The 21542-nt window shown below is 50.1% G+C and overlaps 2 protein-coding genes across 4 annotated transcripts in view; one reads left to right on the forward strand and one right to left on the reverse strand.

Annotated features, from left to right (window-relative positions):
* The window catches only part of ADGRA1 (adhesion G protein-coupled receptor A1), a 319025-nt gene that overhangs the window by 210792 nt on the left and 86691 nt on the right, over nt 1-21542 (reverse strand). The gene's annotated exons all lie outside the window — the stretch shown is intronic.
* The window catches only part of CFAP46 (cilia and flagella associated protein 46), a 78791-nt gene that overhangs the window by 21366 nt on the left and 35883 nt on the right, over nt 1-21542 (forward strand). For all 3 annotated transcript variants that reach the window (XM_084755786.1, XM_084755787.1, XM_084755788.1), the window contains 14 exons: nt 611-823; nt 1546-1711; nt 1861-2010; nt 2915-3022; nt 3649-3815; nt 8181-8312; nt 8838-9003; nt 10453-10540; nt 13261-13399; nt 13651-13834; nt 17154-17325; nt 17947-18152; nt 18843-19124; nt 19376-19525. In XM_084755786.1, coding sequence (XP_084611912.1) covers nt 611-823; nt 1546-1711; nt 1861-2010; nt 2915-3022; nt 3649-3815; nt 8181-8312; nt 8838-9003; nt 10453-10540; nt 13261-13399; nt 13651-13834; nt 17154-17325; nt 17947-18152; nt 18843-19124; nt 19376-19525 — 2323 coding nt within the window. The remainder of the gene's footprint in view (nt 1-610; nt 824-1545; nt 1712-1860; nt 2011-2914; nt 3023-3648; nt 3816-8180; nt 8313-8837; nt 9004-10452; nt 10541-13260; nt 13400-13650; nt 13835-17153; nt 17326-17946; nt 18153-18842; nt 19125-19375; nt 19526-21542) is intronic.

The following is a 21542-nucleotide window of genomic DNA, read 5'->3' on the forward strand; positions in this document are numbered from 1 at the left end:
GGCTACATCGCCCTGCTCTAGGTACCACCCAGCCATCCATGTGCACTGGGGCCCAGGGGGTGGGGGTGGTCAGTCACAACTACAGAGTGCCTAGGAGCCAGGAGGTGAAGGCAGATATGGGGTGACAGAAGGCATCCTGGGAAAGGCCTGGAGCTAGCACTCTTCCTCAAACCCGGGAGCTATTAGCCTGGAAGGCTCACAGCATGGGAGGAGCAGTGGGAGGAGCAGTGGGAGGAGCAGCGGGAGGAGCAGTGGGAGGAGCAGTGGGAGGAGCAGTGGGAGGAGCAGCGGGAGGAGCAGTGGGAGGAGCAGTGGGAGGAGCAGTGGGAGGTAGCTGCCAGTCTCTGGATAAGAAGGAAAGACAGGGTATGGTGATGGCCAGCTAGGCCCAGATGTGATTGGGGACATTTGGGGGCAGCCGTATGGAGGAAGCAGCACAAAGATAGTCCCCCTGAAGCCTGAATCCATGGCCTATCCAGGTAGATTGAGATGCCCCGCAAACTGGAGTGGGGGCGACCAGGAGAGCCTACATTCACGTCTGCAGCTGTGCGTGGGTGGGGGAGGTGGGGGCTGGGCGTCGAGCTGATTGTCACACGCTGTGTTGTTTCAGAACCTGGATAGAAAGCTTGTCACAATATGCCATGAACAACTGGCTGCGCGCTGCAGAAATCGGGCAGGAGCTAGGGGAGGCCTGGATCGTGCAGAATGCCGTGGTCTATGTTTTGAACCACAACCGCCATCTCATCCTGGCCGGAAGGCAGAAAGAGCTGGTGGATGCCTTCAGTCACCTCTTGAACACCCTCAAGGCCACGGGTTACAAAGGGTAGGTGTGAGCACCCACTCGAGTTTACGCTTGGGAGTTGTAGCTGGGGGGGGGGCAGTCAGGCAGGGCCACCGTGAGGGCAATGGGTTTCGAGACTAGTAGGCATAGGTGAGGCCTGGGCATGGAGGAGGCTCTCAGCCTGCACTCCCGAAGACATGGCCTCCACAGCCCAGGGCACTCACACCTGCTTCACTGCCCTCCGCTGGCACTGCTCCAAGCCATTGCAGAGAGGTCAGCTGAGACCCAGGTACTGTGTGAAGTAGCTCTGTGGTCTTCCCACCTTGGGCTTGGGGGTGGGGAGAGGGTGGGATTGCATGACTGTATGTTGCTGACCTCGAACTTAGACTAGTGTGTCCCTAGCGGAAATTAGAAATCTAAAAGCCTCATGTTGGGTCAGGTTTGAGGGCAGCCTGGTCTACAAAGCGAGTTCCAGGCCAGCCAGGGCAACATGGTGACAAAGCTGCCTAGAAGGAAAGAAAGAGAGGAAGGGAAGGAGGGAGGGAGGGAGAAAGGGAGGGAGGGAGAAAGGGAGGGAGGGAGGGGAAATGAAAGCGAACTATCACTCAGCAGCACTCACCTATAGTCTGTGTTCTAAAACACAGCCATCAGTCACCTCACCCTGACTGGGAGGCAGAGGGAGCTGCTGTGGTGCTGTAAGGTTCGGCATGGGGCTAAGCCCTGTCTTGCCCCGGGGCTGTCACAGCTCTTGTGTTACCTTCCAGGGACTTGGTGATGCTGGTCATGCTCTGTAACGCCCTCGCTCGAGGCCTGATCATCAGCTGGATTCCCACCCATACAACTGAAAAGTCAAAAAAGAATGTGCGCCCCAACTTGGTTCATGGTCCACTGGACTCATCTGCTTTGTCTGAGATCAGAGCGGCTGTGGAGGTACCCCACCCTGCAGTCCAGGGGTGTGGCCATGTGATAACTTGATGCCTTGGCACAGAGAGCCAGGGGCGGGAACGGGAAGGCCAGAGGGAGGATGGCTCAAGGTCCTCTCTCAGGTTTGCCTTTGGGTGAAGATGAACTTGTCTTAGGTCTGTGAGTTTGCCCTGAACCTCACGAATGGCAACGTGCCAGAAGACACCGTCCCCACCAGCGTACGGCAGTACCTCATCTCCACCTGGGTGAAGGCCAAGCAGCTACTGCAGCAGCAGATTGGGCAGCGGCTGGGCACTGATGAACAGGTAGGTGCTGAGGACAGTGGGACCCACAGACTGCCTTCCCCCAGCATTCTCACTATGCTCTGAGACATGGCTAGGAAGGTCTGAGGCCGCTGTCTACCATCACCAAAAATTGCTACTCTTGAGAGCCAAGGCAAACAGTCCCTGGGCCTACGGGGGTTGCCGCCCACTCTCACTGCCTCTCACTGACAGAACCGGCTCTTTTTCTTTTTGTTATTTGTTTGGTTGGTTGGTTTTGGTTTTTTAAGACAGGGTTTCCCCTATGTAGTAGCCCTGGCTGTCCTGGAACTCTCTCTTTGTAGACCAGGCTGGCCTTGAACTCATAGAGAGCCACCTGCCTCTGCCTCCTGAGTGCTGGGATTAAAGGTGTGTGCTACGGCACCCAGCTGAGTCAACTCTTCTACATCAGCCTCCCCTTTCCCCAAATCCCCGCAAAGGACTATGGGATCAAGGTCTGGGGAAAAGGAGGGGACAGTATGAACACAAGAATTCCCACCATGTCCCTGACCCTGCAGCAAGTAAATCATGATGAGGAGCATGGGGGAGGGGGAGGAGAGGGGAGGGTTCAGAGGGACATTGATGCTGAGTAAGGCAGAGGGTATTGATGAGACATTGCCAGAGCTCAGCAGCCGTCTCCTTCTAGAAATCTCTCCCTAGCACCCAGACAACATTGGCTTCAAGGTTCAGGGGTGTACATACTTCAGACCTTGTTCCTTAAGAGAACAGTGTGGAAGTTAATTTTACCACGAAGCAGCCTAAGAAGTCAACATTCCAAACACCGTGGTCTGGTCATTCCTTGAAGACTAATGCTGCGCAGGGTTATTATCTCCGAAATGGTCTGAGTCTCCACAGCTTTCTTTCCCTGTTTCCTGGGCAGCTGGACACTCTAGCCCTTCTATTTCTCCAGAGTACCAATGAGGACATCAGTTCCGTGACCAGAGTCCTCGTTGCTCTTGAGATGTACTCATGCAATGGGTTGGGCCTCATGGAGTTCACTGTGCCCCCCCTAGGCCAGGTGGGTTACCCCAGGGATCCCAGGAGGTAAGTCAACAGCCCTTATGCAGGTCAGATGAGGAAGCTGCGGCCTAGGATCCTGTCTGAGGTAGTTAGAACTCAAACCCACATCTACAACCACACTACAGCCCCCTCTGCCTCTCCTGACCGACAGCTGCCTTCTCTCACAACACACACACATCTGGTTTTTGTATGAAATGGTCCGTTATACCAGTGTGAGGAGGAAGATTCTCTGATTCTTCTGTACCCTGCTTCATCCCAAGACCTCAGCACAAGCAGAGGTATATGGGAGGACAGACATGCCTTGTCCTTGGTCTAGAAAGGTGGCCTTCGGTGACGGGAAAGTCATGAGGCTGGAGAGACTGAGACCAGTGGCAAATTTTACACTGCAGCTAGGCTTCACTGGTTGGTGGTCTGCATAGAGCTCCATATGCTTAGTAAGCCATGTCCATGTGCATGCTAAGCCATGTGCATGCTAAGCCATGTGCATGCTAAGCCATGTGCAGCTATCACAGGGTTGATGGAACTCACCTGGCTGGCAGCATGGTCATTGTTGAGGGTCACAGACTACTCGACAGTCATTGCCACTAATACGATGTCCTTTTTCCTGTCCCACATCCTGGGAAGGTGATAAAAATGGCTTCTGAGTGCAACTGGTCAGAACCTCTGATGGAGCTGCAGACCCTGACACGTCTCACCCACTTCATCTACGTGGCTCACGACCACGAGGCCACGATGATGTGCTCTCAGAATGCCACACAGATGGGCCTCAAGCACCTGAAGTCATTTGAACCGTAAGTGACCTTCACAATGGTGTCCCAGAGGCCTACCGTAACATCCCCAGATAAGCAGAGCGAGGAGTGTGCCCCCATGCTCACTCAGGGGCCAAAGGCACAGCCGCACTGAGCAAGGGACAGTTGTCAGGAATCTGACTGCCATAGTCCCTCCATCTGCTGCTAGCTGAGTGCTCTAGAATCGCACAGTGACCAGGGCCCATGAGGCTCTGTGTCAGTGATGACTCAGAAGCCACCTAGGCCCCAATTAGGAAGTCTATGTAACGGCTGTCTGTGTGTGGTATAGCTAAGAGCTGACGATCCTCTTAGTTGAGGTCACTGAGATAAAATACTGCAACTGGGGAGGCCTATGAAATGGTACGCATTGTCCATGGTATAGAAACTGGGTGTGCAGGTTCAGCTGGTGTCTAGTGAATGTCTCTGCCTAGTTCACAGATGGCCACTTCACATGGCAGAAGAGGCAAGATGCTCCTTTAGATTCCTTTATGGGGCAGAATTCCATCCTGAGGCTCCAACCCTACACTGTTCTGCCTTCATCTTCCAACAGCCCTTCTACTAATGCCATTACACACACACACGCACACGCACGCACCCACGTACGCACACGTGCACACACCACGAGGGAACTGGATTTCAGCATATGACTTTAGGGGACATATGTGGTTCTCAGATTAACCATGTTCCAATCCTGGTGCAGACAGCTTTGCCAAAGTGATTTTGGAGAAAACAAGACACGTGACACTGATGTATAATGTCACTGGAGGACAGGGCCCTGGACAGGCCATCGTCTCTCTTGTCAGGTCTCGCATGGCAACTGCTGGAGGTTCCCTGTCACCAGGTGTCTCCGTTGCTTTTCTCATTGCTATAGACTTGCTGGAAGCAATCTCAGGGAGACAAGGTTTAATTTGTCTCATGGTTTCAGGGTGCAGTCCATTGTGGAGGGAAGAAAGGCATGACAGAAGGCTGCTAGGAGGCAGGTGAAGTGTGCGGCCAGGGTTCCTCGCCGCGTATTTTGTTCATCAGGACAGGAAACAAGGAGCAGGAAGGAAGTATGGCCAGGGCACAAAACCTCACTGCCTGACCTCAGTCACTGGCTTCCTTTAGCAAGGTGCCATATCCTAAAGGCCAACCTCCAAAAGCAGTGCCACCAGCTAGCAACCAGTGTCCGAGCACGTGAGGGACATTTTTTTAGTCGTCCCACAACACCAGTAAAGCATCAGAACACTTCCGTCCTCCTCCATAGCTTCTACAATGTTCCACCATGTTGCCCTGAGATCAGAAAACCTTAGTCTTTTCTTCTTCCTGAATATGAGGCTATTGTGAACAGTGGTGTTGAGACAAATGGGCACACAATCAAGAATGTCTTCCGTGGGCTCTTCTTTTTGGCTTCTTTCCTGAGTCCAATTATCCTGAAAGATAGTGCCATGACTTAGATGTTTGAAAGTGCTTCCTTTGCCCGTTGACCAGTTAGGTCAGTGGTCCTCAAATCCACAGAATTCTTCCCCATGCCCGTGTCCCCTGTTGTGGGCCATGTCTACCAGCCTTGCCTTCTGAGCCCTTTGATGCACTCCTGGTGTGGTGCCAATGCCAGCTTGTATTGGCATGATGTAGGGGGTATGTGAAAGCTGCCATTTGGTTGGCCAGACCCCTATGAGGACAAGACCAAGCTTGTGTCTTGCTCACAGTAGCAGCTCCAAGGCTGTGTTCATACAACTGCTGAGAGCCAGAGAGTCAGCAGAGCCCTGTGACCCGCAGTGTCTGTAATTCCAGACTCACATGTCCAGACCCTCCTGCACACGCAGGGACAGGGACATGGCATTGGGACTAAAGGAGTGGAGCACAGTTCCTGTGACAAACTGATCATGTGGTTCATGGGCCTTTAGAACTGGTTTGTAGGAGGAATGTGGAAGAGTTTGTGGATGGAGGATTGAAAAGTTCCATAAATACTATACTCAGAACTTAATGGACTGTTCCGGTGAGAGTGTGAAAGAACAGAATGCTGAGTAGAACCAGTTCGTGAGGTTTTAGGGAGGAACCAGAGCTCTGTTGGGGAGTAGGCTACACTCCTATTATATTTCATCAGGGAATCTGGATGCTTTTTTCACTGTGTCTTGATTATTTTAGTAAGGGTGAATTCAAAAGTAATGAAAAATCCATGGTACACAACAGCCAAGCTGTGGCATAATTGCTGGTCACTGTTCCTAGTCAGATCCACACTGAGAAGTAGTGGTAAGGTAAAAAAAGAAAAGAAAAGAAAAAGCATATGGTTTGGTGAGGAAAGGAGAGGCACCAGGTTCCAGGCAGCAGGTAAGAGTGGTCCAAGCAAAGCAGCTGTGTTCTTAATGAGATTGGTGCCATTGGAGAGAAATCTACACTGAGGTCACAGGAAAGATGTCTTGGGAAATGCAAATTCATTTAAAGGGAGAATGAAAAAGACACAGAAAGTGCTCTCTGCTCAAAAACAACTGTCTAGGGAAGCCAGATTCAGCCAATACATAGGCCACCACAGATATGGCAAAAGGGACCTAGCTACATCTCGGGCTAACATGGGAACTTGGCAGTGTCCACATGACACTGGTTTTGTAGACAGGCAAAATGATGTGTTTTGGTGTCAAGTTTACAATAGCTAGGCTTATGATTGTTAATTTATTTCAACTGCCAGCTTGGTTGTATTAAGAAGCAGCTAGGCTGGGCGTGGTGGCACACGCACACCTTTAATCCCAGCACTCAGGAGGCAGAGGCAGGCAGGTCTCTGTAAGGTCGAGGCCAGCCTGGCCTACAGAGCAAATTCCAGGACAGCCAGGGCTACACAGAGAAACCCTGTCTCAAACAAAGAGACTCTGCAGGGAAGATGGGCAAGGTATCTGCAGACTTAGAAGTCATGTCCTGTAAGGGTCAGGCCAGAGCTAGCAGAAGCTGGTCATGTCCAACTCTGTACAAGATGCACTTCTATCATTCAAAGTTATCCTTAGGAGAAAAAGCAAAACAAACAAAACCAAAAAAGGGGGACATCTCTGCAGAAAGGGATGCTGTGTGCTGTTTGTGCCACTGCACATAGCCATAGCCTGCTTGGGCACAGGAGGAGAGTTGGGTACAGCACCAGGCCAGGCTAGCACACGCTTTTGTCAGTGACCCTAAATAGAATCTAATTTATAAAAATAAATAAATAAATAAATAAATAAATAAATAAATAAATAAATAAAGCAAATGCGCCCATGCATACAAACAGTAACAGGAAACCTGGAGTGGGCAACGCGGAATTAATTCCTTGCTAGGACTTCTGAAAATCTTTTATAGGCCGCTGTTGCCCCCTCCTGGTAGCCGTTGTCATTGCACCCTACTAGCTGCAAAGCACGTTCTCTTTTGGGTTGTGTAGCCCTGTTTAACAAAGATCAAACTTTTCCATTGTTACTCCCCAGGCTAGGGTCTTAACCTTTTTTTTTACACCAGCCTACCATCTATAAAGGAGCTTTTAATTACCACACAGCCTCAGCTTAACCTTAAGACCAAAAACTCCCACTGTGCAGGAGGTCCTTGCAGGCAAAGTAGGGCCCTTTCCTCTACTGTTTCCTCACAGCTTATGTGGTCGTTTGCTCCAGCAACCAGATACCTGTCTTCTAGAGCCCCCACGACACAAAGGAAGTGTTCCCAGAACAAGTATATCACTCAGAATAAAATCTGTGCTGCTGAGCTGAGCAGCAGGAACATGCGCTGCCCCTCCTGCCCCCGCCCCGCCCCACCCCCACGCTGCCTGTGTCCAGACCACAGCTACAGTGGATTTAGGAATCAGGGGAGTGTCGGAGGAGCTGCGGTGCTTCTCTGAGATGGTATTGCAGGCCTGTGTACCCCTCTGAGTGCAGAGTGCAGACTTCCTGGAGCAAGACTTTCTTTTGAGGCCAGGAAACAGAGCCTGGCTGAGGGCAGAGACCCACAGATGGTTCCGCTGGACCACTGATGGGTAGGGCGCCACCAGAAACTAGCCGCTAAAAGCCAGTTAAGATGCCTATCTCGTGGTTCTGTGGGTTCACTGCACTCTGCCAGCCAGTTCTGATGTGTGGTCTCTCATAAGGGTAACTTAGAACCCATCAGCCAGGCACCCACAGTGCCAATTCCCACATCCACAGCAGCCCTCTGTGGGTGGGCATCTCGGGTTACTGCCAAGGAAGGCCTCAGAAGGGCCACAGTCACTTGTCCTCCATCATCAGTCGGGTGGATGAGTCCCTAAGACACAGCATGGGATAGAAATTGCATCTTCATCTTTACATGCATTTGCAGGGCCGTGGGTGAGAGGGCACTTGCAGTGAGTGGAGCACAGCATGAATCACTTCCAGCCTCGCCCCTAAATCTCTCTTGTGTCTTCTCCAGGACTGATGCCAAGCTTGCAGCAGAAATGCTGTGTACCGTCTCCTGCATCCAGGGCCGTACCATCATGGAAAACTTGAAAGGCAGGAAGCAGCTACGGCTAGCAGCCGCCAAGGCCTTTTTAGAGAGTGCCAGGTATGCAACTGGAGGGGGTGGGGGGGGGGTAGGCTGGCCTGGCCCAGTGTAAGAGGAAACCTGTATAGTGCCACAGTGATGCTGTAGGACATCACTGAGTCCCAAGAAAGGAACCAGGTGGTACTAGTAAGCCTCAGCCTGCATCCTGTCATGCAGATGAGCTCACAGACACTACAACACCCATGGGGAATACTGGGAGAAGCTCAATAGAGCTGTGATCTGGAGGGTTCTAAGCATCCAGAGGCCTAAGTAGCAGGGGGCAGGTGGATACAGAAAGAACCAGGCCAGCAGAGACCGTCACTGCCCTGTGATGTGGGCAGCACTCCTCCCAAATAATTTGCTTAAGGAAGAAGTATGCCAGGCTTGCACAGTGCCTGCCATACAGTGCCAAAGCTGTGCCGCCCTGATACCACTACTTCCCTACAAAGCACAGAAACTTGTGTGATTGGATGTGCCGATGGGAGGTGTGGCTGTGGCTGAGTGCACAGCAGCCTACTTCACTGTGAATAAGGTTTGTCATTGCAGGTTTGGGGGCCTGGCAGGCAGCAGTTCCCTGGTAATGATGGCCGCCCGGAACTACTGGAACACATGGCTTCCGCTTCTGTCCTCACCGGGCAACAGGAAAAAGGCCAAGGCATCGCTCCGGCGAATCATCAGCATCATCAACAAGACAGAGAACAAGAAACAAGTGGTAGGGGCACAGGCTAGGGTCCCAGGAGGCCTTACCCTCAGGCCAGGCCAGGCTCCCAGGGAAAGACAGCCTCATAGCATGGCTTCCACAGAGTATGGCTGCCTTGGGATATGGTCCCTCTGGGACACCACCCTCACTGAACACAGCCTCCACGAGACATGGCTCCCATAGGAAACAACACTCCTCATTGAGCATGACCCCTACCAGGCACGTCGCACACAGCTTCTCCGGCTGGATAACACAGCGTTCTCCAGAATTCCTTCCCATTCCCTCTTGTTTTTAAACAGCTTTGAAGCAGCGGCTTTCCCCTATTCTCAGTTTAGCTTATCTCTTTCCCTCTGCTGGTTTAGTTTAGTGTAATTTTTTTTTTTATATCAGGAGAATTGAAGGTAGATTACTGATTTGGGATTGATTATTGTCTTGACAAACAGCATTCACAGCTGTTTGCTTGCCTCTGAGCATTGCTTTCACTGTGTTCTATAAGTTTTTTAAAATTTTTTTTGTAATTTTATTCCATTGAAAAACAGGTTTTGCATCATTGAAAACAACTCAATTATGTTAGAGGGGTCTGTGTGTTATATGTGTGTGTGGTATGGGATGTGTGTGTGTGTTGTGCTTTGATGTGATATGTGGGTAGTATTTGTTGTACAATACTCGGTGTGTGTTATACGGAGTATGGGTGTAGGGGGAGAGAATGTGGGGTATAGTGTTTGATGTATACATATGATGTGGTACGTGTTGAGTACAGTAGTGTGTGTGTGTGTGTGTGTGTGTGTGTGTGTGTGTGTGTGTGTTATGTGGTTAATGTCTGGCATGGTGTCATATTGTGGTATGGTGTGGTGTGTTAGTTACCATTTAGTATGTATGGTCTGGTGCATGTGTGATATGGCATGTATATGGTTATGATACCATGTTGTGTATGGAATGTTGTGTTTACTATGGTGTTGTGGGCACAATGTTGTGTGTTGTATATAGTATGAAGACTGTGTGGTGCCATGTGGTGTGCTAAGGCATCGTATGTCTATGGTACAGGATGTTCTGCTGTGTGTAGTATATGCATGTTAAGGTTTATGTGTGGTATGGTATGTGTATGATACGGTACATGGCATGGGATGCATGTGTAGTATTGTGTGCATGTGGTGTGTATGGTCTGTGTGCTTAAGTTTTTATGACTTGATGGCTCTGAAATTTTACTGCAATTTCTGTTTTTTAGTTAATTCTGATTTGAGGGTGTTTATTTTTAAGACAAGGTTTTTCTGTGTAGCATTGGCTGTCCTGGACTCACTTTGTAGACCAGGCTGGCCTTGAACTCACAGAGATCTGCTTGACTCTATCTCCCCGAGTGCTGGAATTATAGGCATGCATTACCACGCCTGACTGCTTGGTTTTGCTTTTTACTGACACTAACGAGTTCCCTCCAACATGCACCATTTGTTTGTTTCTCTTAAGGAGAAAGAGAAAACACTGCTTCTGCACCAGTGGCCAACATCTGACTTCCAGGGCGGAGGGGCATCCCCTGAAGGCCAGTTCCTCCCAGGTTGGTAGCTGAGGGGCCATGGGAAAGGCAGAGCTCTGGAAGTGTGAGCATTCTATGTTTGACATCCTGTATCCTGACACAAGGCACCTCAGTTGTGACCATGTCTGTGAGTCCAATGCTTCTCATGTGATGTTTTCCCTTCAGACCCTATGGAAGTCTGCCCAGCACAGTCCTTCATCCTACCAACGTGGAGAGCCTTCACACATGACCTCAGCTATGCACACAGATGAGCCTCGTATTCCTCTAAATCATCATGTTTTATACCGTTAAATATTTTGGAGATACACTCCTCGGCAAAACAAGGAAAGGGAAAACCACTCTGACCTCATAACAACACTACACCCAGTACTGTTTCAATTTTTCCAAAAGAATGCATTTTGTTCCCATGATAAGATTTGCTGTTAATCAAGAGCCCCATGTGTATTTGGCAGCTCCTTAGCACCAGGGAGCAGAATAGTGGACCAGCCTTGAGCATATTAGTCTATCCATAGGTAAAATTGATTTAAAGTCAAGAACAAAAGTGTGGCCGTATGTAAGTAAACAGTGTACTGAGCCCCCAGAGTTTGGCAAACATTGCAAGAAAAGCAACACAGATAACATGGTCTGAGAGGCAGGACTGGCTCAGACTCCAAGAGGGTGTGGTGACTAATTGAGTCAGTGTGTTGAGTATGGTGCCAAACAAACTGCAAGTCAAACTGCCATCACCCTTGGAAGCTTTCATTAGATGGGTCAGGAATTCCATGGCTTTATAAAGTCCTGTTCTTGGTGCTGGGGAAGGAGGGAGCTCAGCTGTCAGGAACATTTGCTATTCTTCCAGAGGAGCCAGGTTCCATCCCCAGCATCAACACAGTGGTTCACAACCATCTGTAACTCCACTTCCAGGGGATCTGATGGCCTCTTGTGGCCTCCATGGGCGTAGTCGCACATGTAGTACACAGACATACACTCAAGCAGAAAACTCATACACATAAAACAAAAGAAAACATACCTCCCATTCTGGACCAGATGCGGTATCACACACCTTTAATCTCAGCACTCAGGAGGTAGAAGCAAGCAGGTCGCTGTGAGTGAGAGGTCAGCCTGGTCTACATAGTAAGTTCCAGGACAGCCAGGACCACACAGTGAATCTTTCTCTCAAACACACAAACAACAATAACAACAACAAAAACACCTTCCATTTCAGGTGAAAAGCATCAGAAGGTAAAAATCAGGCAAGCAGAAATTCTGTAGAAAGAGGCACACTTTCTTCTTCTTCTTCTTCTTCTTCTTCTTCTTCTTCTTCTTCTTCTTCTTCTTCTTCTTCTTCTTCAAGATTTATTTATTATTTATACAATGTTCTGTCTGTATGTATACCTGCACGCCAGAAGAGGGCACCAGATCTCACTATAGATAGTAGTGAGTCACCATGTGGTTGATGGGAATTGAACTCAGGAACTTTAGAAGAGCCGATGGTGCTCTTAACCTCTGAGCCATCTCTCCAGCCCAAGGCACACTTTCAAACAGACAAAAAAAAAAAAAAGTAACTGAAGGGCATACAATTAAGGAATAGCAACATAGGAAATCCTGGCAGCTGGGGGAATCCCTCACATCAAATGCCATCAGCTAGTGTAGTCAGTCAGACGAGGACCCTCTGGCTCAGGGCTCAGCTCTCCCAAGCCTTGCTTTCTTTCCCCAGCATGCACTCTCAGGCCTGGATCTGAGCCTCTATATGTAAGGACAGTCCTGAAAGGAAGTCTACTGTCCCTGCTGATGGATGCCAGGGAGATTTGACAGCAGGGTCTCTGCCCTAAGTCTCTTAACCATTGATTGGTGAAATATCAGATAGACAAAGGCATGTGCCTGGAACACCTCAATGCACCAAACAAGGAACCAAGAACAGAAAGCAGAGGCAGAACTGAGGATGAGGTACAGCTGGCAGGTTCAGAGATCAAACTCAAATAATGAAGGAACTATGGGGTCCCCGAGTAACCTAGGTTAGCCAGTTTTTTTTAAGCCCATCTTGGATGAGGAGAAAGCTGGCAAAGCCTCCAATCTGAGCAGTGCCTCATGGTGTCATCGATCAGCCAGCATGTGGCAAGAACCATAGGCATGGTCAGACCTTGATCCAGCAACTCTATGCTAGAACATTCAACACAAGAACCGTGCTGAAGGGTAAAGAAGCGCCCTTGCCGACCACTGCCAGCAAGACTCACCTTCAGGGTCGGCCCTGGAGGCGTGGGACAAGTTTGGAGGCAAGGCCCACAGCCTTCCCTGAACATTAGGCCCTCATGATCACGTCGTTAATTTTTAGATTAAAAGGAAAGTAACAGGCTTTCTGAGAAGAGGGAGGTTCATGGGGGCTTGTGGACTCAGAAACCTTGGCATCCTGGCTCTTGGGTGATGGGCTGGACAACCAAGAGACTCTCTGAGAGTTAGAGGGAGGTCCTCAAAGCCAGCGCACACTGCGTGGTGGAAACCGGAAGGGGCACCTGGAGCTGGTTCCCTCAGACAGAGGGGGTGCCTAAGTGGTGGTGGGCCACAGACAGAGGCCACACTGGTCTACTGCCAGCCTACAGGGCAGCTTCCAGCCTTCTGATGGCTATGTATGAATGGAAGACTGTGACACGGGCTGTGAGAAAGTAAGGGGGTGTGGGGTAAGAGGTCAGGGGGGCGCACCAAGTCAGTTGGCAAGGAGCTGACTGACTTGAGACCCTTGAGATCCCATCTCTTCTTTGCCCCAGGGTCTGAGGACGACCTCACACTCCGAGCGGCACTCTACAGCCTGCTTTTCCACAGCCATGCTGACCAGGATGACTGGGAGATGGGCCTTAAGGTGCTGGATGAGGCTGTGCAAGTGCTGCCAAGGACAGCCCACCGCCTGTGAGTGCCCTCCCTCCGAACATCCCAGGATGCTCTTTGCCCTGCCTCAGCTGGGCTTCCTCATCATCCCTTTCCACTGAAGGACTTCACCTCCTCAATAAGAGCCGTATAGATAGCACAAAACCCCAGCTAGGTCCCTATCTGGTCCCATCCCTGCCAACAGGGTCGTAGGCAGCGGTAGTTCTGCAATGCCATGTGTGCGCGTAGCGCTGTTCCATCCCAGTGTTGACCAGCCCTTTCCCATTCTCTAGCTTGATTTTCAAACACATGGTCATTGTGAAGGCCAAACTCGGCCAGAACTTTAGCATGGAAATCCAGAAGTTCAAGGATGAGAGTGAAGACTACTTAGCAAACATGTGGTACCGCCTGGCTCAGAACTCGAGAAACATCTGTGGAGAGCTCACCTGCTATCAAAACGCTATCCAGGCACTGCAGGTCTGTGTGGTGTCCGTGCTGCTGCTGGTGGGTGGGTCTTAATTACAGAGATGACTGTGTGGGAAGCCTAAGAACTAGAGTCTTGGGTCAGCTCAGAGGGAGCCGCCGTGTAGTTAAGGCCTGGTTGAGGGCAGAGACTCCCTTCTGCTGATTCTTCCTTTAGTGGCCATCTTGGAAAGGAGAGCCCCAGCTCTCTGGAGCATGGGGCTGCTGAGCAAGCAGGGCTCTGTGATGCACAGACCGGGACAGGTAGGGCTTGCTGTTCACACTACCAAAAGGCCGAAAGACATCCCATCTGTTGCCCTTGAGTGGGTGGTTGGAGGGGCAGGGGCTCTGATTTCAGACTTGATGACAATTGGTTCTCCTGTAAGTGAAGCCCACACGGGGCTACCTGAGGTCCTGAGTATGGGACCAATGGTGTCCTGGATCTCTAAATTGAGAAGGCTTGTCTGTTTCACAGGCCCCAAGCACATCCCTGCTGTGAAGTCCTGGCTGCTGCAAGGACCAGGACAGCTCTTGGCAAGGGAGCAAGACCCATCTCAGGCTGCAGGCTGTGGCTTCACGGACATGACATAGTAACACGTAGTAAAAGGGAGCCCCTGCGTTTTGCTCTTCTAGACCAAATAACTGGTCGTTCTCAAGTTTTATTGCTGGGTTTAGGGTCAGGCATTAAGTGGGCATCTCACTGAGAAAGCTGGAAGGGTAGCCCCTGAGAAGGGGAAGCCACCAGGCTGTGCTAGAGGAAGGGGCAGAGAGCTCAGCACTTGCAGCTAGACACAGGAAGTATGTTTCTCTTCAGTGACTTTGAGTCTCATCCTTGAATTTTGTTTTAATTTACTTACTACTTATATGTACTTTTGTATATGATACGTGTGTGGTGTGTCAATATGTGTATGTGTGTTCATGTGTGCAAATATGACTATGCACGTGCCATAGCATGCCTGTGGGGGTCAGAGGACAACTTCATGTGTCAGTCCTCACCTTGTACCTTGCTTGAAGCAGGCCCACTGTGTGTACCAGGGTAGCTGACCCTCAAGCTCCTGTCTGGGGCTCCCACCTAGCTGTAGGCGTGGCTGGATAGGCGCCCCCTGTCACATCCACATTTCATGTGGGTTCTGGGGACTCAAACTCTGGTCTTCACATTTGCTCACCTAGCAGTTTACCCACTGAGCCATCTCTCTAGTTTTTCCTTCCTTCCTTCCTTCCGCACAATGCAGTCTCTAGTTAGCTCTCAAGGCTATCAACCATCTGTTTTAAGAATATTTCCTCCCCCTTCCCGCTCCCAAATTGTGCCTGTCAACACTCACTCTCCTTCCCAACCCCTCCTGCACCAGAGGTCATTGACCCACTGTGCTGCCCTGGACCTTTCATAGAATGAAATCAGACCCACCACGTGGCAGTCATGTCTGGCTTCTTTCAATAAACATGCTATGTTGCAGTCACATTGTGTTGTGTGACTGTCCTAGATTTTTTTTTCTTGTAACTAAGCAACATTCCACGGGCGCGCGCGCGCGCGCGCGCGCGCGCACACACACACACACACACACACACACCTGGCTTGTTAGTTGTTTGTCAAGCTCTTACGTTGTTTCTCATATCATTTGGCTCGGGTGTGTAGAGTTTTTGTAAACTTGAGTACACAGGTTTTTGTTGTTGTTGTTGTTGTTTGTCTTTTCTGTGGACCTATGGTGTTGATTCTCTTGAGAATGTGCCTAGGAGTGGAATTGATGGGTCACATAGTGACTCTGTGTTTAGCTACAGAAGAGCTGCCAGGTCACACGCTTGTGGATGGCACCTTTTCTTAGTATTGCTTGTAGCACAACATTTTTAGTTGTGAGGAGGTCAATTTGTTTTTTTAAGAGGTTTTTTTTTTCTTTATTTATTATGTGTACAATGTTTTTTGTCTGCCTATATGCTTGCACGCCAGAAGAGGGCATCAGATCTTATTATAGATGGTTATGAGCCACCATGTGGTTGCTGGGTATTGAACTCAGGATCTTTGGAAGAGCAGCCAGTGCTCTTAACCTCTGAGCCATCTCTCCAGCGCCAAGGAGGTCAATTTCTATTTCCTATTTTGTCATTTGTGTTTATATTATGGCAGAGAGAGCATTTTGAGCCAAAGTTGGGCAGATAGATCCTTCGTTCTCTTCTGAGAAGACTGGCTGCTGACCTTCTATCCAGGTGGCCTGTCCGTTTTGAGTTAGTGCGTGTACAGGAGGCAGGTCTAGCCATAGACCCTCCCATCCCTTGCACTTTTTAATGAGAGGTTTTTCCTCTTCCTCCTTAGCCCTTCTTGAGGCATCCGTGCTTTCCCATGCTTGCACAGCTTTTGTCTCAATCACTGTGTGCGTGCCTTATTCTGGGCTCCCTCTTACCTCCATGGGATGCCTCCTCCCTTCTCCACTGGGATTCAGTTTCCACTGGGCAACCTTAGGTCCTGCATCCTGCCTAGGGTTCACACCCTACTGGGATACCGACCACTACCACCCTATACCCTGTGACACTTCCTCCTCCCAGAGGTTTTCCTCCTCCTCCTCCTCCCTCCTGAGGCCTGTTCCCACTGCCAACAGCACCCTGTCCAGATTGCTAACCACCCCCACCTGCCTACAGCATGTGTTTGTGTTTGATTTTCTTGCTTTGAGTCACCCATGCAGGGGTGAGCATGGACTCGCCTCCACAGGTGCTCATTTCCCAGTGAATGAGAGGGTGCAGGCATGCACTCTGAAAAGCTGCAGAGTCAGCAGTAGAGGTGAGGGGGGCCACGACTCTAGGTCCTTAAAAGTGTGGAAGTGATGCCTTGAGGATGGGTCAAGGAAGAGGCCTGGAAAGGAAAGGAGTGGACAGCAGGTCAGCATACTAAAGCTCTGGGCTTGCCTGAGCCTCTCTCTCATCTTGGAGGCTGGCCTGCATTTTTCAATGATCATAGGCCAAGTGTGTGCTGTGCCACATCTTCGGCTGTAGTTTCCCTGACACCCCTCCTACGGGTCCAAGATGAGCCACGGAAGCAGTTGATAGTTCAGACAAAAGCTGTGCATGCATAAAGAGGGACATATGGGGTCCTCAATAGAGAGATTATCCCCAGGACCACCCATTCAAGACGTCAGATGGGCCAAACTGCCTTGCAGGGAGCCCCGATCAGGATCTTTACCAAGCTCTTGTTTTCTTGCCACACCTCTGCCCACAGCTGGTGCCCTCAGGGAGTCTTGGTTGCAACATGAACCATCAAGTCTGCTATAGGTGGCTTTCCCCATGCGAACTCATGTCCCACTGACCCGATTTGTGTTATATCCTGATAACATTTTCCTGTCTTGTCCCAAAGAAGCCAGAGAGCAACTGGCAGAAGATAGACTACATCGTGGAGTTCAGTGAATGGATGTATTATAAACAGTTCCCTCTAGAAGAAGTGGTCACCCACCTTGAGTGGGCCATAAGGCTTCTGCTAGCCATGAAACCCACTGAAGACCCCCATGAGCCACAGCCCAAGAAGGAAGGTGAGGGTGGCCATGTTGGCTTCTCCTGGCCTACTACTGTCGTCCCTATATGGGTCCAAGAGAGCAGGACGTAGTGGGACTGTTGCTGGCCCACCGGTGCCCTTGGATGCAGACATGCTTTCATTTTGGGCTTACAGCAGTTAGGAGTCGGGAAAGGGACAGGGTGGGAAATGGCAGCACCTGTGTGTAGGAATAGCTGCGACCCTGTCCATTCAGCATTTAACCCATACAGCCGAACACAGCAGGCCAAACCAGCTAGGAAGAAAGCAGAGCAGGTCAACCTGTGGCCTACCATTCTAACTGGTGTGAAGGTTTCAGGTCACCACTTGGGCACCTGCATGGGTACTAAGTCCAAGGCCAGCAGCCACTTGCGTTGCAGAAAGTGACTCTTACCTTGACTCCCAGACAGAAAGAGAGACGTCTGGGACACAGGAAGGCTACATGGAAGGTAGTCCTGGCTGGAGAAACTCCGGTCTGGGGCAGGTGGCAACACACACTAGGTGTCTGGTGATGGACAGGAGGTTGGGTCAGCGTTATAGGTCAGAAGGAGTGATATCCCCCAGGCTCTAGGATCTTAAGCCTATTCACAGCCACAGACTCACTCCCACCATTGTTGTGCAGGGCAGGCCTCCCCTGACCAGTCTGTCACAGGGACTAGAGTGTCCTTGAATCTGGAGACAGTTTCCCTGGACCAGTTTCGAAGTGTGAGACAGCTGGAGGCCCTGGCCCGTGTGCACATCCTGCGGGCCTTGATGGTGTCCCCGGGTTCCTCTTCCTATGAAGATGACTGCTTGATGGCCTACAGCTTCCTCAGGCACATCTGGCAGGTGAGAGAAGGCTGGAGATATGGTGCTAAACAGTGAAGATCCCTAGCCTCCAACCCCCTGGGAGCTGACTCTGAAGGGCTTCTTACTGCTTTCTCCTTTTGGACATTACAATAGCATTTTTTTTCCCCCAAAGAACTCAGAAACTTCCTAGGTACACTGTAAAGGCCTTTGAGAGGCACGCAGACATCTCTTTCGGCATCATCCACCCACTTCTCTCTGGTGAAAGGCCTGTCAGCATCTCCCTGGGCCCTGCCACACTCGTGTTCTTTTGGGGGAGGCCTTGGGGGGTGTTGTTGCTGTTGTTTTAAGATTTACTATGTATACAATGTTCTACCTGCATGTGTGTGTGCAGGCCAGGAGAGGGCACCAAATCTCATTATATATGACTATGAGCCATCATGTGGTTGCTGGGAATTGAACTCAGGACCTCTGGAAGAGCAGACAGTGTTCTTAACCTCTGAGCCATCTCTCCAGCCCACACACTCTTGAGGCTCCTTGAGGCTCCTTGAAGAGGATGCTCCCCAAACCCACCCTAGCTCTGCCATCCACCTAGCACAAAAACCTGTAGGTCTGCATCTCCGGCCAAGCAACACTCTGGGGTCTGAGAGCTATCTCCAACTATTTGCAGAAAGGTGGGATGCGGGTTACGTCTTTAATCCTCTCAACTTGTATTTCTCTCACCACGGACAGATTTCCTTGACAGCGGGAGGAGAACTAATTCTAGAAAAAAATCTACAAACAGTTAGTTCACAGTTGCTATTGCCAAAAAAGGAGAAGGAAAAAGGGAAAGAGAAGGAGAAGGAGAAGGGGAAAGAGAAGGAGAAAGAGAAGGAGAAGACAAAGGAGGAGAAGGAGAAGACGAAGGAGAAGGAGAAGACGAAGGAGGAGAAGGAGAAGACAAAGGAGGAGAAGGAGAAGACGAAGGAGAAGGGGAAAGAGAAGGAGAAGGAAAAAGGCAAAGACATGAAGCAGGTGAGTGGTCTACATGGTATGTCCCTTGCCTGAGGCAGGAGGTGGAGCCTGAACCCCAACTCCACCACATTCACCTTGTGGTGAGGCCTCATGATCTTCCCATGCCTCGGTGCCCACTTGTGTAACACATGCTATCCCCACCCCCAGGGCCAGAGCCTCCAAGGCCTGTGCTGGAGGCCAGGAGCCTGCCCTCTCCATCTCCACGTTGGCCTGCAGAGGCATCCATGCCAGCAAACCTTGCTTATTCACAGATTTCAACCCCAGTTCTTAGCAAGCCACCTGACGATATCCCCACCAGCATAGAAGAGTGGGCTTCCTACTCCTGCCCTGAGGAGCTGCTCTTGGAGTTCAAGCAAGACAGAAGTGACTCTACGATTAACTCATCAAGTTTCCAGAAGCCGGTGAGTGGACAAGCACACTAAGGCCTGTTCACTGGAGCAGACACTGGAGCAATGAAAAGAACTAAAATAGTTGTCCCCAAACAGCGTGAGTGAACCCCACCAACCTACTGACTAGGAGGAATATGCCAAATAATTCCATGTGACTTTGTGTCAAAAGGGATTGTGCCCTGTGACCAGGTAAGGCTTTGCCCAAGGTATAGCCCTGAGTATATGCTCTTGGAGGGCTCTACAAGGATTTGCTATGGAGGAGGGACCGTGTGACCTTGGTGGTGGAGATGGGGGAAGGTGAGGCATCCAGAGGGACCACAGTCCCTGATGATCCTCTCATTCTTGTGGTCATGGATGCCTGCTTTGTGGAGACTTGTTCACCAGGGCCTATGGAAGAAGATAGGAGCAATGCCAAGTCTAAGCATGGGTACCTGGGTATGGATGTGGTGGGAGGGGGCTTCTCACAGATGCTGGCAGCTGATTGGAAGAAAGAGGGTGTGGATGAGAGGGGCCTCTGTAGCTAGGGGTGCTGAAGGTGGAAAGCTGCTCCTTTTTAACACTCACTATGAAACTCCTGTTTTTATGGGTTTTGCAAATAAAGCATCTGTGAATGCTGCTGCCCACATTTCTGGACCACGGTGTGGGGAACTTGGCAACAATGGTGAATATTGCCAGTTGGCAAATTGCATCCCAGGGATGCTGGGCTAACTCTCACCCCTGCCCCTGGTGGGAAAGCTCCTGTTGCCTACACCCTTGCCAGCCGGTGCTAATGTGTATGTGAAGGCATCTCCAATGGGTACAGCAATGCTGGGTGTCCTGTCAGCACACCCTTGTCCTTCCTCTATCCAGCACACTACCATAATTTAGCAAATGTTCTGTTTTTCTTGTGGAATCAAAGAAAAGGACAGGCTTGTTCTGAGAGGGACACTCTGCCAGTCCTATACACAACTGGTCACTTTGTGATTGACCTTTCCTCCTATGATGGGGTCTCCTGTATAAAAGTGTTAACTTTAGTGTTATAGAAATTAGGAATCATTTCTTCTGTGACTGTTGCTTTCTTGTGTCCTTTTTAAAAAATTGCTTCCTTTTCTGAGGTCATGGATTAGTATCCTACAGTATTCTCACACAAAGAAACAATATTCTCCCCCTGTATAGCCTAGTGTCAGATTTAGACCTAGTCTACTTAACATGATCCAAATGTAGAAGGGTCAGGAGCCATGCGGCCTTGACACTAATCCTGGGCATATGCCCACTGGCCAGGCCATCATCTTCCCTCAGTCTTAGCCCTGTGCTTTTCTGTACCTTGCTCACTACCCACTTACCAGAAACTCATGCTTAAAACCACTCGTCTAATGTCTCCAACATCCCATAAACCAAGCCCAAAACCACAGGAAACATTAGCTCCTTTTCTCCAGACTCGCAGTTGTATATATCCACAAAGAAACTCTGCATTTGGTGGATCACCAGTTTTAATTAGAAAAAAATTAAATGGAACATGAAATCAATGACTTAATAGGTGTGTCCCTTGTGCAGATCTGCTGATAACCACAGATTGTATATGACAAAGCTAACGAGAAAGAACGCATCCCACAAGCTCGTTAAACACCTGCTGAGTGCTGGGCACTGTGCCAGGCAAAGCTAGGTGTATTAGTCAATGTTTCTTGCCGCTGTGACCACAACACCTGACAAAAGCAACTTCCAGGAGAAAGTGTCTATTTTGGCTCACAGTTTGAGGGTGCAGTCTATCCTAGTGGGGGAATCGTGGCATCAGGAACTTTGGACGGCTTTTCACGACCCACCAGCACTCAGGAAGCAAGGAGCAATGACAGTCATGCCAAGCCAGCCTTCTCCTCACTATACAGTCCAAGACCCTAGTTCACATTAATGTGGGTCTTCTCACCTCAGCTAAGCTAATCTAGATAATCTAATCTCTCAAAGTTATGCCCAGAGACTCATCTCCTAGGTGATTCTAGATCATGCCAAGTTGACAACCAATCTTAGTCATCCCTCTAGGGGGCTAGATTGCTAC

The sequence above is a fragment of the Acomys minous genome (assembly GCF_964271855.1).
Source record: "Acomys minous genome assembly, chromosome: 2".
In the NCBI taxonomy this organism is placed as follows: Eukaryota; Metazoa; Chordata; class Mammalia; order Rodentia; family Muridae; genus Acomys; species Acomys minous.